Below are 12,837 nucleotides of genomic sequence, written 5' to 3'. Positions count from 1 at the left end.
GAGCCTTTCCTCCTCCTCCTCCTCCTCCTCCTCTCTCTCCCCCGCTCCGCCCCGCCCCTGGTTGCCATGGCTACACACGACGACCCGCGTGTGCCGAAAGGCCACCGACCAGGCCTGGCCCCGCCCACAGCGCGGCTCTGAGCCAATGAGGAAGAGCCCGGAGGAGGACTTCTTTTGAACAAACAGACAGGTTCTGGAGAGAGAAGAAAAAGAAAATTAACCTCTTGCACTATTCTGCACTGAGAGTCGTAAACCAATACAGGGTGTGCTGATTTCCCTTCTAAAATCTCCTCTTGTAAAAACACAGCACAGTGTAATAAAGCACAGGGAGGTCTGGTAAAGCATAGGGAAGCATTGTAAAGCACAGGGAGGTCTGGTAAAGCATAGGGAAGCATTGTAAAGCACAGGGAGGTCTGGTAAAGCATAGGGAAGCATTGTAAAGCACAGAGAGGTCTGGTAAAGCACAGGGAAGCATTGTAAAGCACAGAGAGGTGTGGTAAAGCATAGGGAAGCATTGTAAAGCACAGAGAGGTCTGGTAAAGCATAGGGAAGCATTGTAAAGCACAGAGAGGTCTGGTAAAGCATAGGGAAGCATTGTAAAGCACAGAGAGGTCTGGTAAAGCATATTGTAAAGCACAGAGAGGTCTGGTAAAGCACAGGGAAGCATTGTAAAGCACAGGAGAGGTCTGGTAAAGCATAGGGAAGCATTGTAAAGCACAGAGAGGTCTGGTAAAGCATAGGGAAGCATTGTAAAGCACAGAGAGGTCTGGTAAAGCATAGGGAAGCATTGTAAAGCACAGAGAGGTCTGGTAAAGCACAGGGAAGCATTGTAAAGCACAGAGAGGTCTGCTAAAGCATAGGGAAGCATTGTAAAGCACAGAGAGGTGTGGTAAAGCATAGGGAAGCATTGAAAAGCACAGAGAGGTCTGGTAAAGCATATTAAAAACAAATCAGAGTAAATTTACCCTTATAAAAGAAAGTTTCCCATGCCTTTCTGTGCTTTACAATACTTGCCTGGTTGACAGTGCTTTATCACACTTTACTGTGTTTTTACTGTGGGACACCCTGATCTGTAGCTAATTAAATGCCCCCCCCCCCCCTCACCTCCTTCTCAGGTAGTAGGCTGCGGCAGCAGTCAGGAAGACACACATCACCGACAGGACACCCAGGACCCACGCTTCAGAAAGAAAACAACATCAAAGCACAGCAATGAACGAAGTCCTTTCGCGATCCTCCCGACGCACTGCACTACTCAGCCACAAGGTGGTAGCAGAGTTGAATGAGTTTTCCCGGTTTGACTGAACCGAGTGAACTGCAATGCCCGCAACCCGCCAGCAGATGTCGCGAAAGGGCAACACGGCAACAATTTGGACGGGCTACACTATGCAGGAACAAACTTTTACCTTCTTTATTCCCAATCCCTCCTCCCGTCTTTCTCTCTCTCCCCCTCTCCTCTTTCCCACCTTTCTCTCCCTCTCTCTTAACACTCACCTGCAATGCTGGTGGCATTCTCACTGCTGATTGGTTCAGAGGAGGAGGGTGTGCAGGAGTCTGACGTTGTGGGCGGAGTCGGGGTTGTGGAGGAGTGGTTTGAAGACGAAGCCCCTCCCATACTGGAGTTAACCTGAATCCCTGCCAGATATTTAACAAAATATAACAATAACAACCTAACAATAATGAAGTTTATTTTGACTTAATTAACGGAATTGTGAGCTACGGGGAAATGGGTGTGTCGGGGTGGATGGAGTGGTCCACGAAAGGTACGGAATTATTTCCTCCATATGCGTTACCAGACCTCTCTGTGCTTTACAATGCTTCCCTGTGCTTTACCAGACCTCTCTGTGCTTTACAATGCTTCCCTATGCTTTACCAGACCTCTCTGTGCTTTACAATGCTTCCCTATGCTTTACCAGACCTCTCTGTGCTTTACAATGCTTCCCTATGCTTTACCAGACCTCTCTGTGCTTTACAATGCTTCCCTATGCTTTACCAGACCTCTCTGTGCTTTACAATGCTTCACTGTGCTTTACCAGACCTCTCTGTGCTTTACAATGCTTCCCTATGCTTTACCTGACCTCTCTGTGCTTTACAATGCTTCCCTATGCTTTACCAGACCCCTCTGTGCTTTGTATAAGGATTGCAGTCCTCACCTCTGTAGGTCAGGGCAAATCCGTGCCCTTGGAAAATCCCATCGGAGACAAAAGTGACGAGGACAGAGTCTGTCTGAAACGCCAGCTCCTCCCTTGCCCCCTCCCCTCCTCCTCCCCCCTGCCAGCGGGCCAGCAGACCCCCTGATCGGGGGTCCCAGATCGACAGCGTGTCCCAGGAGTCCCGGAGGTCGAGGACCTCCAGGGTGACCCCCACGCCCCCGCCCCCTCCCTGCGGGGTCAGCGCCCAGGAGCAGTTGCTGTCGGCCGGGTAGTCGTCGGGGAAGTCTGGGGAGAAGAGAACGCCTTCCGACTGGGTGAGGTTACCAGAGCAGGATCCAACAGACACTGGAGAGAAAGAGAGAGAGAGAGGAGGGGAGAGAGAGAGAGGGAGAGAGAGAGAGAGAGAGAGGGAGAGGGAGAGAGAGAGAGAGAGAGAGGAGAGGGAGAGAGAGAGAGAGAGGGGGGAGAGGAGAGAGAGAGAGAGAGAGGAGAGAGAGAGGGGAGGAGAGAGAGAGGAGAGAGGAGAGAGGAGAGAGAGAGAGGGGGGGAGAGGGAGGGAGAGAGAGATGGAGAGAGAGAGAGAAAGGGAGAGAGAGAGAGAGAGAGAGAGAGAGAGAGAGAGAGAGAGAGAGGAGAGAGAGAGGAGAGAGGAGGGGAGAGAGAGAGAGGGGGAGAGGGGGGGGGGAGAGAGAGGGGGAGGAGAGAGAGAGAGAGAGAGAGAGAGGAGAGGGAGGAGAGGGAGGAGAGAGAGAGAGGAGGGAGAGAGAGAGGGAGAGAATGGCTTCTCCTCGACTGCTCTGTAACTTCTCGAACCCCTGACTCCCTCCCCCACGCTCTCTCTCTTCTTCTCTCTTCGCCTCCGCTCTCCTCTCTCCCCTAACATACTGCACTTCCATCCCTATACACTACTTGGTCTTATCGCGCCATGTGTCCGCCCGAGTGGGGGAGTGAGGGGGTAGTGAGAGGGGGGGTGAGAGGGGTGAATGAAGCAGCCCCTCACCCTGGTAGATCCCGATCCTGCCGTCCCCCCCACACAGCTCGCTTGACTTGCCGAAGCACACCTGGTCACACTCCACCGCTGACACTTGTTCGTTACGAGCCAGGTCCGCCCTCGAACCACAGAAACAGGCATAACCTGCCTCGACCCCAGCAAACTGAGAGGGGGGGGGGGAGAAGGGGGGGGCAGTGACTCCAATATGTGGTTGTGGTTGGAAGAGTAAAGAGGGAGAGGGGGGTGACCTACCTCTCTCCCCTCTACCTCTCCCTCTCTCCCTTTCTCTCTCTCCCCTCTTCCCTCTCCCCTCTCTCTCCCCTCCCTCTTCCGTCTCCCCTCTCTCTCACCTCATACCCGTGTCTCCTGCAGTATTGAATGCAGACTTGCACAGTGAGTTTGGTGGAGGTGCCACTGCTCCCCGTCAGAGCGGGGGGGCTCCCCGAGTCCAGGAAACAGCCGTGGTACCCCGGCACTGCGAGAGAGAGAGAGAGAAACAGGGGGTCTCCACGTGGGTTGTTGTGTAGTGACCATGGGGCCTTCCTTCGACTGTCTCTTTATCACAAGTTATTTTGTAGTTTCAATAACGCTGATGAAGGCACTAGAGCCCAAAATAGAGCTGCTCTGCTTGACTCAGTTTAGTTTCAGTAACGCTGATGAAGGCTCTAGAGCCCCAAACTAGAGCTGCTCTGCTTGACTCAGTTTAGTTTCAGTAACGCTGATGAAGGCACTAGAGCCCCAAACTAGAGCTGCTCTGCTGGACTCAGTTTAGGTTCAGTAACGCTGATGAAGGTACTAGAGCCCCAAACTAGAGCTGCTCTGCTGGACTCGGTTTCCCAGATTTCGGACCAGGATGGACTCACTCCGACAGCTGGGAATGTCACAGTACTTCCAATAGATTCCCTCCTCGCTCTCCGAAACGTAACACCAGGGCTGAACATCTCCATCCGGATTCCTCAGCAGAAAAAGAAACGAAGGAGAAAGTGTCATTAGCAATGATTCAGACAGCCCCCCCACCCTATCTCCTCTCTTCTTACCTGCAGTAATTGTGGTCCCCCAGTCCCCACTCCTCAGCCATCTGTCTCCCAGTATTGTAGGTGTGCTGGACGGTCTGGTTCCAGTACAGGCAAGGCTTCCCGTTTTGAGCCGAGGTCCGATTCTGAGAGCCGCGGTAATCAGCTCCATTCACCAGAAAACAATCAAAGCGATCTGACAGACAGAGGGATTTAAAAAGCGCTGCCCATCTTTCAAATCCATTCTCTCCCCTCTTATTAGCTTTATTAACATGATCACTGGCCCCCTCCCTTTAAAGGAGCGCTGACCATCTTTAAAATCCATTCTCTCACCTCTTATTAGCTTTATTAACATGATCACTGGCTCCTCCCTTTAAAGGAGCACTGACCATCTTTAAAATCCATTCTCTCACCTCTTATTAGCTTTATTAACATGATCACTGACCCCTCCCTTTAAAGGAGCGCTGACCATCTTTAAAATCCATTCTCTCACCTCTTATTAGCTTTATTAACATGATCACTGGCCCCTCCCTTTAAAGGAGCGCTGACCATCTTTAAAATCCATTCTCTCACCTCTTATTAGCTTTATTAACATGATCACTGACCCCTCCCTTTAAAGGAGCGCTGACCATCTTTAAAATCCATTCTCTCACCTCTTATTAGCTTTATTAACAGGATCACTGGCCCCTCCCTTTAAAGGAGCGCTGACCATCTTTAAAATCCATTCTCTCACCTCTTATTAGCTTTATTAACATGATCACCGGCCCCTCCCTTTAAAGGAGCGCTGACCATCTTTAAAATCCATTCTCTCACCTCTTATTAGCTTTATTAACAGGATCACTGACCCCTCCCTTTACAGGAGTGCTGACCATCTTTAAAATCCATTCTCTCACCTCTTATTAGCTTTATTAACATGATCACTGGCCCCTCCCTTTAAAGGAGCGCTGACCATCTTTAAAATCCATTCTCTCACCTCTTATTAGCTTTATTAACATGATCACTGACCCCTCCCTTTAAAGGAGCGCTGACCATCTTTAAAATCCATTCTCTCACCTCTTATTAGCTTTATTAACATGATCACTGACCCCTCCCTGTAAAGGAGCGCTGACCATCTTTCAAATCCATTCTCTCACCTCTTATTAGCTCTGTTAATTATTATTAATTATTCTTATGGTTGGTTTTGACCGCTCACCTTGTCTTTGTGTCGCCAGGACAAAATGCAGAAAGGCTTCGAGAAGCATGGCCATCTCACCCCAGCGGACCATCGCTCACTCCTCTCCCCGCCTCTCCCCCACTCTGAGCGGGCAGGTCCGGGAAGCAGGTCCGGGAAGCTGGTCCGGGAAGCAGGTCCGGGAAGCTGGTCCGGGAAGATCCGGGAAGCTGGTCCGGGAAGCAGGTCCGGGAAGCTGGTCCGGGAAGCAGGTCCGGGAAGCAGGTCCGGGAAGCTGGTCCGGGAAGCAGGTCCGGGAAGCAGATCCGGGAAGCAGGTCCGGGAAGCAGGTCCGGGAAGCAGGTCCGGGAAGCAGGTCCGGGAAGCTGGTCCGGGAAGCTGGTCCGGGAAGCTGGTCCGGGAAGCAGGTCCAGGAAGCTGGTCCGGGAAGCTGGTCCGGGAAGCAGGTCCGGGAAGCAGGTCCAGGAAGCTGGTCCGGGAAGCAGGTTCCCAGTCCGACAGCCCGGCAGCAAAACGTTATCTCAGCGTCGCCGGCTTTCTCCAAAAAGAAACGCTCCAGATGTCCGTCTTCCACCTTCTTTCTTCTTTCTTTCTTTTTTCCCCCTCCTGAGTATGATATCTATCTATCATTCTGATTTCTATAGCGAAATTTTAGGTTTCATTTTTTTAGATTAGATGATTCTGTCTGTCTATCTATCTATCTATCTCTCTATCTATCTCTCTATCTATTTCTCTCTATCGATCTATCTATCTCTATCTCTCTATATTATTATTATTATCTATTATTCTATATTATCTTATCTATAATATATAACATGAGACTAGAGCTGATAGATAGAGATAGACTCTCTTTCGATAGCTAGAGCGAGAGAGACATAGATATAATGCTTTATCCTCTCCCTCTTTCTGATTCCTCTCTCTTTACTCTTCTTCTCTAATATACTCTTCCATACTGTTCAATCCTCTCTAGACTTCTCGACTTTCTTCTTATCCCCTAGTAAACTTTCTCCTCTCGATCTGAAGAGAAAGAGAGAGAAAGCGAGAGAGAGGGAGAGAAGGAGAGAGAAAGAAAGAGGGAGAGAGAGGAGAGGGAGAGAGAGAGGAGACACAGAGAGAGAGAGAGAGAGAGAAAGAGAGGAGAGAGAGGAGAGGGAGGAGAGAGAGAGAGAGAGAGAGAGAGAGAGAGGAGAGAGCTAATTCATATTGTTTTCTCTTCCTGCTACTTGCTGCTTTCACTTCACTCCATATTCTTTCTTCTCTACGTCTTCCTTGTCACTTCGTCTTCGCTTCTTCTTCTGCCTTCTCTCCCGCTCTTTCTTATGTTATAGGATCAGTATATAAAATTGAACAAAAAAAAATTGCTTGAATAAAACCTCCGCTTTTCTTCCGCTCTCCCTCCTGCTTGGAAAAAAAAACAAAAAACCGCGCGACAAAAAATGTTGTTTTTATTTCAGTTTTTTTTCTCTCTCTCTCTCTCTCTCTCTTCAAGAGAGAGGGGGGATAGAGATATATTAATCCAAAATAAATGGTAAGAGGAAGAAATTTTTCCGAGGATCTAAGGACAAAGAGACATGGTGTTAATGTCCACCAACAGGTGTTTCTCTGTAATTACAGGCTTCAATTTGTCCCAAAGCTTTGCCGGCGCGGTTCAGAAGCCGCCTTTGAAGTTGGGACTGACTGCTGCAGTTCAAAGAAAGAAATGGTTTTGTTTTTTTGTGTTTTTTTTTTTTTTCCATAAAATCTTTAACCTGAGAAACACCGGCGATTTGAACACAAAACTCCCAGCTTGAGCCTCGTCGCTTCTGTAAGAAAACAAACCAAAAAAAAAACCCATGAAAATAAACATGCAGCAGAGATGTTTTGACAGACTATTCTAAACCATTTGCCACCCCCGACAACGAATCGTTCATAATAGAATGTCTTATATCCCCTTTAGTAACGAGTATTAAGAACGATTTATCAGAGCAGCCAAGCGTTTCTGGAATAGCTCTAAATAACATATACCGAAATTTCTTGACCTTGCAGAACTTCAATTTATTGTATTGGCTTTAATGGTTTAGGAATTATGTAATAATAATAATAATAATACAATAATAATAATAATAATAATAATAACAAAGAAATGAATATAAAATTTTTCAACATAATAATATAATAATATAACAATAATAATTATTGATTTTTAACAGTGTATAATAATATTATAATCAAAACAGACACAAAAATTAACATAAATTTTAGTATTTGTCTGTCTTGAGAAACCGAGTTTGCGTCTGAGAAATCACAGCTCTCAAATTTCCCCATTAGCAATAATTCGAGTACAGAAAATAATTCAAAAATTCTCCCAATATAAAGCGGCATGTCTTTTTGTTAATTTTTTTACCTATGGGGTTTTCCCCCCCCCTCCCCCCCCCCCGCATCAGCCACTGACAACCCTGTTTTGGTTTTCCCTCCAGCCATCTTTCCGCAAAACCTTTGTGTGTTAAAGCCCACACACACATTGACAAACCCAGAGAGGTTTGTAAAGCACATGGCGTGGTTTAGACAGGTCGGTTAGGTCCCCTAAAGGCTCCTTGGGCGCGGTAGTCGCCGCTCCTGGCGAGTATAGGTCCGGGAGCTCCTCCTCTGGGATCCGGTGTCTTGAGCGGGGTTCGATTCCTGAGTATGCCATCGCTGGCATCGTTGGTCCCCATGTCGCCTCTCAGACTCTTCAAAGGATTCTGCTCGTTTCCTTTTGCCTATCGTGTCCAAGGCTCCAATACATCTTCGCTACTAGAGCCGGAAAAGGGGAGCGTTGACTCCGGGTATCGGCTCCTAGAAGGCGTCCCTCTTTTAGCTATTCGCGCGCGTTTATCTATCAGAGTATTCCCTGGCTAACCCTGTCGGAGTCGTCTAGAGATAGTTGATTATTCCGTGTAATAGTCGTAAGTGATATTGTAAGATGATCTGCTCGCAGGGCTATGGCACCGGACCTCGCCGAGTATAGAGTGTAATAGAGGGTGAGAGCTCTTAGCCTTGATCATACCGTAACCGTTTAGCTCTGAAAGTATGCGATCTTATCTGAAAAGTTTATCGTCCCTCTTCGGAGTAGGACCCTCTCTCTCTCCTCTCTCTCTCTCTCTCTCTCCTCTCTCTCCTCTCTCTTTCTCCTCTCCTCTCTCCTCCCCTCTCTCTTCTATTTCCTCTCCTCTGCTCTCCCTCTCTCTATCCTCACTCCCCTCCTCCTCTCCTATCTCTCTCCCCTCTCCCCTCTCCTAACTCCTAACTCCTCCTCTCTTTCATCCCTCTCCCCTCTCCTCTCCTCTCTCTCTCTATCTCTCCTCTCCTCTCCTCACTCCTAACTCCTCCTCTCCTCTCTCTCTCTCTCTCCTCTCTCTCTCTTCTCCTCTCTCTCCTCTCCTCTTACTCCTAACCTCCTCTCTCTCTCTCAACTCCTATCTCTCTCCCCTCTCCCCTCTCCTCACTCCTAACTCCTCCTCTCCTATCTCTCTCCCCTCTCCCCTCTCCTCAACTCCCCTCTCCTATCTCCTCTCCTCTCTCTCCTCCCCTCTCCCCTCTCCTCACTCCTATCTCCTCCTCTCCTATCTCTCTCCCCTCTCCCCTCTCACTCGGATCCGCGTCGTCGCTCTCCATATCTATCCCCTCCTCCCCTCGTTCAGTCGCGGGTGCGAGTGTCCTATCAGGCTCCCTCTCCGCTTCCTTATCCTAACTCCTCCTCCAGTCGTGCCAGCTTGAGGTTGCGCCTTATCCTCTCTAGCCTCCCCCTTCTATTCGATCTCTCTCTCTCCTTCCTCTCTCCTCTCTCTCCCCTCTCTCCTCTCTCCTCACTCCTAACTCCTCCTCTCCTCTCTCTCTCCTCTCTCCCTCTCTCCTCGTCTCTCTCTCCTCTCCTCTCACTCCCCTCTCTCCCGCTCCTAGGATGAGGCTCTACGAGTCTTGTTCACTCCCTCACTCGAGAGAATATCTCTAGAGTAGGGTCAAGGAGTGCTCCTGCAGAGCTCTACGGATCTCTGGAGACCTAACTCCTTCGTCGGACTGAGTAGGATCGAGAATGGAGGGAGGAGTAGGCGGAGTGAGAGAGGTGAGGAGTAGATGATACTACCGCGACCAGAAAGGTAGGTAGATAGCTCAGAGCTCCGTCATAGAGGCTGGTCGAGTTTATTGCCGGAGTTTTCTGCCGGAGATAATAGAGATCTCGATCTTCAGTCTTCTTTCAATATACGAGTAGCACCTCGAGATAGAGAGCTTTATATTCTCCCTTACTTATCTGGATATACGATAGCTGTATCGGGACCTAGATAGGATTCAGGCTAGAGAGATGTCTACCCGAGAATGGTTCTGAGAGACGTGAGGTATGATCATAGAGGAATCTCCATACGGGAGAGTGGAGTGAGTTTAGAGAGTGATGTCTCGATATCCTGATAGAGGGGAGAGTAGTGTAGGAGTTCCTTTGAGAGATAGGAGGTCCCCTCTCTCCTCTCACCTCTCATCCCTCTCGTCTTTCTCTCTCCTCTCCTTTTCCCGATGGATTAAGAACCCCATTACACGACATACGTCATGAACGATGCAATGAAAAGAACAGTGAGTCGTCACAATTGCATCGTGATGTGTGTGTGTGTGTGTCTCTGTTTATTTTTTTATTTTTTTAAATTTTTTAGCGGTGCCTCTCACAGCACCTCCAGTGCTTTCAGAGGACCTGTCCCGGATAGACGAGCTAACTCCCTCGAGGTCCAATTTGAAATTTGAGCTTCAAAAACAAAGAAGAAAGAAGTAGACAGAGTTTTTTTTTTTTTTGTAATATAGTCGAAACTATTCATTAGTTTGCCATGTTTTTAAATATGCTTTACCAGACCTCTCTGTGCTTTACAATGCTTCCCTATGCTTTACCAGACCTCTCTGTGCTTTACAATGCTTCCCTGTGCTTTACCAGACCTCTCTGTGCTTTACAATGCTTCCCTATGCTTTACCAGACCTCTCTGTGCTTTACAATGCTTCCCTATGCTTTACCAGACCTCTCTGTGCTTTACAATGCTTCCCTGTGCTTTACCAGACCTCTCTGTGCTTTACAATGCTTCCCTATGCTTTACCAGACCTCTCTGTGCTTTACAATGCTTCCCTATGCTTTACCAGACCTCTCTGTGCTTTACAATGCTTCCCTATGCTTTACCAGACCTCTCTGTGCTTTACAATGCTTCCCTATGCTTTACCAGACCTCTCTGTGCTTTACAATGCTTCCCTGTGCTTTACCAGACCTCTCTGTGCTTTACAATGCTTCCCTGTGCTTTACCAGACCTCTCTGTGCTTTACAATGCTTCCCTTTGCTTTACCAGACCTCTCTGTGCTTTACAATGCTTCCCTATGCTTTACCACACCTCTGTGCTTTACAATGCTTCCCTATGCTTTACCACACCTCTCTGTGTTTTACAATGCTTCCCTATGCTTTACCAGGCCTCTCTGTGCTTTGACAGAAAGAGATTTATAGACTGACAGATTTGAGTCAGACAGACAGACACTCGCGTTTAATCTTGAAGTAGGGATTCCCCTGCGCTTGTATAAACCTGCTCTCCTCCTCCCCCTCCCCCATTGCAGTCTACACAAGCCCCCCCCCCTCTCTGAGTGCAGTGTTGAAATGACTCAATCTGATCTCAAAACTTGAGGCAATACAGACCTCTCCCCATCCCTCGTTCTCTCCTTTCTCTCCTGCTAGTATTTCCCATCATTACCCTCCCTCTCACTAACCCTTCCATTCCCTTCTTACCTCCCTCTCCATCCTTCTCTAACCTCTTCGCTCTCCATCCTTCTCTAACCTCTCCCCCTCTCCATCCTTCTCTCCATCCTTCTCTAACCTCTTCGCTCTCTCCATCCTTCTCTCCATCCTTCTCTAACCTCTCCCCCTCTCCATCCTTCTCTCCATCCTTCTCTAACCTCTCCTCCTCTCCATCCTTCTCTCACCTCACCTCTCCTTTCTTTTTTCTTTATACTGTGGTGTTGACGTGATCGTGGGACGTGATGTCTGTCTGCAGCTTTAATGAAACTAAACTCTTTTCAGAGTGCAGTAAACTAACACAGACACCAAGAAGAAGGGATTATATTGTAGAGTCAAACTGAACAGGATTGTGGGGCTCTGTCTGTCTGTCTGTCTGTCTGTCTGCAGCTTTAATGAAACTAAACTCTCTTCAGAGTGCAGTAAACTAACACAGACACCAAGAAGAAGGGATTGCATTACAGAGTCAAACTGAACAGGATTGTGAGGCTCTGTCTGTCTGTCTGTCTGTCTGTAGCTTTAAGAACAAAGATCTTTTTTTCTTCCTCCTTTCTCCCCACACACCTAAATAAACCACAACAGCTACTGCAGCTATCCCCCCTCTCCCCTCCAGCAGAACAGCAGGTTCAGACACATACACCCCCAACCACAGGCTATCAGCTGTTGAACAGATGCTTTCTCCCCCTCGTTCCCCCCTCTCTCTCTCTTTTTCTGTCTCTCCAAATTTAAGTTCAGATTCACAGGGTTTGGCTTTATCGGCACAAATCATGCAAGCCTCGCCAAAGATAATGCAACAATATGTAGAGAAATATTGAACTTTTTATGCTTCCCTATGCTTTACCACTCCTCTCTGTACTTTACAATGCTTCCCTATGCTTTACCAGACCTCTCTGTGCTTCACAATGCTTCCCTGTGCTTTACCAGACCTCTCTGTGCTTTACAATGCTTCCCTGTGCTTTACTAGACCTCTCTGTGCTTTACAATGCTTCCCTGTGCTTTACCAGACCTCTCTGTGCTTTACAATGCTTCCCTGTGCTTTACCAGACCTCTCTGTGCTTTACAATGCTTCCCTGTGCTTTACCAGACCTCTCTGTGCTTTACAATGCTTCCCTGTGCTTTACCAGACCTCTCTGTGCTTTACAATGCTTCCCTGTGCTTTACCAGACCTCTCTGTGCTTTACAATGCTTCCCTGTGCTTTACCAGACCTCTCTGGGCTTTGCAATGCTTCCCTATGCTTTACCAGACCTCTCTGTGCTTTTCAATGCTTCCCTATGCTTTACCAGACCTCTCTGTGCTTTGCAATGCATGACAGACCCTCCCTCTCTTCTGAGTGTCGGATGTGTGTCTGATCGTGTTGAGAGCGTGTTTCACTCTCCTCTCTCTGTGTGACAGACCTTCCCTCTCCCCTCTCCCCTCTCAGCTCAGTTTTATATAAATTAATCAGTGGCGTGTCTGGTGTCTCTCATTATATATTTCTGAGCGTCGGGGGTGTATCTGATCGTGTTGACAGCGTGTTTCGTTCTCTGTCTAGATGTCTTCAGTAATTTTAATCTAAAAAAAAGAATCCCCCCCCCCCCCCCCCCCCCCCCAAAAAAAAGGTGTGTTTCGATACTGGTTTGCTATAAATTCCCACACAATTAACACGAACTCTGTCTGGACAGTTTTGATCCAAAACATTGTCGTAAAGTTTGCAAACACAGCAACTGTGACTGTCAAATGACTGACATATATAAGTATGTCATATATA

At 48.0% G+C, this 12,837-nt stretch overlaps 1 protein-coding gene across 1 annotated transcript in view; it reads right to left on the bottom strand.

The window, feature by feature from the left end:
* Window positions 1-5,462, bottom strand: part of LOC121306804 (kremen protein 2-like) — a 5,501-nt gene extending 39 nt beyond the window's left edge. The window contains exons 1-9 of the mRNA XM_041238731.1: window positions 5,347-5,462; window positions 4,179-4,350; window positions 4,005-4,096; window positions 3,492-3,616; window positions 3,151-3,304; window positions 2,151-2,495; window positions 1,492-1,632; window positions 1,105-1,177; window positions 1-193 (exon numbers count right to left, since the gene is read on the bottom strand). The exon at window positions 1-193 is cut by the window's left edge and continues 39 nt beyond it. Of these exons, the coding sequence (XP_041094665.1) occupies window positions 1-193; window positions 1,105-1,177; window positions 1,492-1,632; window positions 2,151-2,495; window positions 3,151-3,304; window positions 3,492-3,616; window positions 4,005-4,096; window positions 4,179-4,350; window positions 5,347-5,419 (1,368 nt within the window). The 5' untranslated portion in view covers window positions 5,420-5,462. The remainder of the gene's footprint in view (window positions 194-1,104; window positions 1,178-1,491; window positions 1,633-2,150; window positions 2,496-3,150; window positions 3,305-3,491; window positions 3,617-4,004; window positions 4,097-4,178; window positions 4,351-5,346) is intronic.
* Window positions 5,463-12,837: the final 7,375 nt, after the last annotated feature.

The sequence above is a fragment of the Polyodon spathula genome, chromosome 50 (genome assembly GCF_017654505.1).
Source record: "Polyodon spathula isolate WHYD16114869_AA chromosome 50, ASM1765450v1, whole genome shotgun sequence".
Classification (NCBI taxonomy): Eukaryota; Metazoa; Chordata; class Actinopteri; order Acipenseriformes; family Polyodontidae; genus Polyodon; species Polyodon spathula.
This window is presented reverse-complemented; position numbering and strand designations above follow the sequence as displayed.